General features: G+C 58.2%; 1 protein-coding gene across 1 annotated transcript in view; it reads left to right on the top strand.

The window, feature by feature from the left end:
- The window catches only part of LOC108803805 (transcription initiation factor TFIID subunit 1-like), a gene marked incomplete at both ends in the record, with an annotated part of 19403 nt that overhangs the window by 7019 nt on the left and 9858 nt on the right, over window positions 1-2526 (top strand). The window contains 2 exons of the mRNA XM_018575604.1: window positions 1791-1930; window positions 2165-2414. Coding sequence (XP_018431106.1) covers window positions 1791-1930; window positions 2165-2414 — 390 coding nt within the window. The remainder of the gene's footprint in view (window positions 1-1790; window positions 1931-2164; window positions 2415-2526) is intronic.

Below are 2526 nucleotides of genomic sequence, written 5' to 3'. Positions count from 1 at the left end.
CTCTCTCCTTGTGCAGGGTGACTGGTCTTGTCTCCGCCCCCTCCTGTAATAAAGACCGGTCACTGCTCTCTCTCCTTGTGCAGGGTGACTGGTCTTGTCTCCGCCCCCTCCTGTAATAAAGACCGGTCACTTCCGCTCTCTCTCCTTGTGCAGGGTGACTGGTCTTGTCTCCGCCCCCTCCTGTAATACAGACCGGTCACTGCCGCTCTCTCTCCTTGTGCAGGGTGACTGGTCTTGTCTCCGCCCCCTCCTGTAATAAAGACCAGTGACTGCTCTCTCTCCTTGTGCAGGGTGACTGGTCTTGTCTCCGCCCCCTCCTGTAATAAAGACCGCCCACCATAATCTGAGCCGACGTGTGACAATGAGACTGTCACAGGTCGGCTCAGTAGATCGGGAACACATACCGGCGCTCGCTCACTTCTCCCTGCAGAGAGTGGTGACTGTCACTCACGGCTCCCTGCAGGGTTTCCCCCCTTCCCCGATCCTCCAGCGCTGACTGGCGGAACGGACGGGGGAGGGGGCGGGTACAGCTGGCTCTGCCTCTAGATAGGAGGAGCCTGCTGTCACTCACGCAGCTGGGCGGAGCCAGGCACAATTGTCCCGGCTGCGGCGTCTCAGTATACCGCGAGCTGTAGCTCCCTATATACTGAGCCCAGGGTGACGGGAGGACGCTAGTTTGTGTCCCCGAGGAGGACTATGGGGGGAAAGCCCCGACCCCGTACTTCTCCTTTAACAGACGGGAAGGTCGTTGTCGTGGTGACATTTCCTCCCGCTGTATATTGTTCTTTGTGAGGATGTTCCCGCTTTCAGCTGTCGGGTTCCGTGACGTCTTTGGGTCGCTGACGGGTCTTCTTTCCATCTACAGGTTCCGCTGCTTCCGGAGGCTCCCACAGAGACGACGACACGGCTTCGGTGACCAGTCTAAATTCCGCAGCCAGTGGTCTGAGCCCAGGGTGACGGGAGGACGCTAGTTTGTGTCCCCGAGGAGGACTATGGGGGGAAAGCCCCGACCCCGTACTTCTCCTTTAACAGACGGGAAGGTCGTTGTCGTGGTGACATTTCCTCCCGCTGTATATTGTTCTTTGTGAGGATGTTCCCGCTTTCAGCTGTCGGGTTCCGTGACGTCTTTGGGTCGCTGACGGGTCTTCTTTCCATCTACAGGTTCCGCTGCTTCCGGAGGCTCCCACAGAGACGACGACACGGCTTCGGTGACCAGTCTAAATTCCGCAGCCAGTGGTCGCTGTCTGAAGATCTACCGCACGTTCCGGGATGAAGACGGCAAAGAATACGTGCGGTGCGAGACGGTGCGCAAACCTGCCGTCATCGACGCCTACAGCCGGATCCGCTCCACCAAAGACGACGAGTTCATGTGAGGAGACCGGAACCCCGACATCTTGTCTGACATCGTCCCCGGAGACCGGAACCCCGAGATCTTGTCTGACATCGTCCCCGGAGACCGGAACCCCGAGATCTTGTCTGACATCGTCCCCGGAGACCGGAACCCCGAGATCTTGTCTGACATCGTCCCCGGAGACCGGAACCCCGAGATCTTGCCTGACATAGTCCCCTCCATAGTCCCCAGAGACCGGAACCCCGACATCTTGTCTGACATAGTCCCCATACCCGGAGACCGGAACCCCGAGATCTTGTCTGACACAGTCCCCTCCGTAGTCCCGGTGGCCGGGGAACGGAACCTCTGGGCATTGTCTGACATAGTCCCCTCCGTAGTCCCGGTGGCCGGGGAACGGAACCTCTGGGCATTGTGTGACACGGCATTCTCTGTATCTTAGCCGGAAGTTTGCGCTTTTCGATGAACAGCATCGTGAGGAGATGAGGAAGGAGCGGCGGAGGATCCAGGAACAGCTCCGCAGGCTGAAGCGCAATCAGGAGAAGGAGAAGCTCCGCGGACCCCTTGTGGGGCGCAGATCTGGTCCTCACCTCCATCATTGTGGGGCGCAGATCTGGTCCTCACCTCCATCATTGTGGGGCGCAGATCTGGTCCTCACCTCCATCATTGTGGGGCGCAGATCTGGTCCTCACCTCCATCATTGTGGGGCGCAGATCTGATCCTCACCTCCATCGTTGTGGGGCGCCTCTCTGATCCTCACCTCCATCATTGTGGGGCGCAGATCTGGTCCTCCCGGTGTGGTGACGTTTTGTTGAGCTCGGCTTCTGATTACGTTTTCTTTCCTCTCTCTGAAGCTGAAATGTGGAGCTTGCGGAGCGATCGGCCACATGAGAACCAACAAGTTCTGCCCCCTCTACTATCAGACGAACGCCCCTCCATCCAATCCTGTGGCCATGACGGAGGAGCAGGAGGAGGAGCTGGAGAAAACCGTCATTCACAACGACAACGAGGAGCTGATTAAAGTGGAAGGAACCAAAATAGTTTTGGGCAAACAGCTGATTGAAAGGTACGGGGGAGGGGCGACCGCTATGTGATCGTATCGGCAGATTTAGTCCGCGCGTTTTCCCGTTGTGGCGTCAGCGCACATCCTATGAATCGGGCCGGGGTAGATCCAGGGG

This window comes from Nanorana parkeri, unplaced genomic scaffold (genome assembly GCF_000935625.1).
Source record: "Nanorana parkeri isolate BGI_ZX_2015 unplaced genomic scaffold, ASM93562v1 scaffold4245, whole genome shotgun sequence".
NCBI classification, from domain to species: domain Eukaryota; kingdom Metazoa; phylum Chordata; class Amphibia; order Anura; family Dicroglossidae; genus Nanorana; species Nanorana parkeri.
The sequence above is the reverse complement of the archived record's forward strand: the minus strand, read 5'-3'. Positions and strand labels throughout refer to the sequence as shown.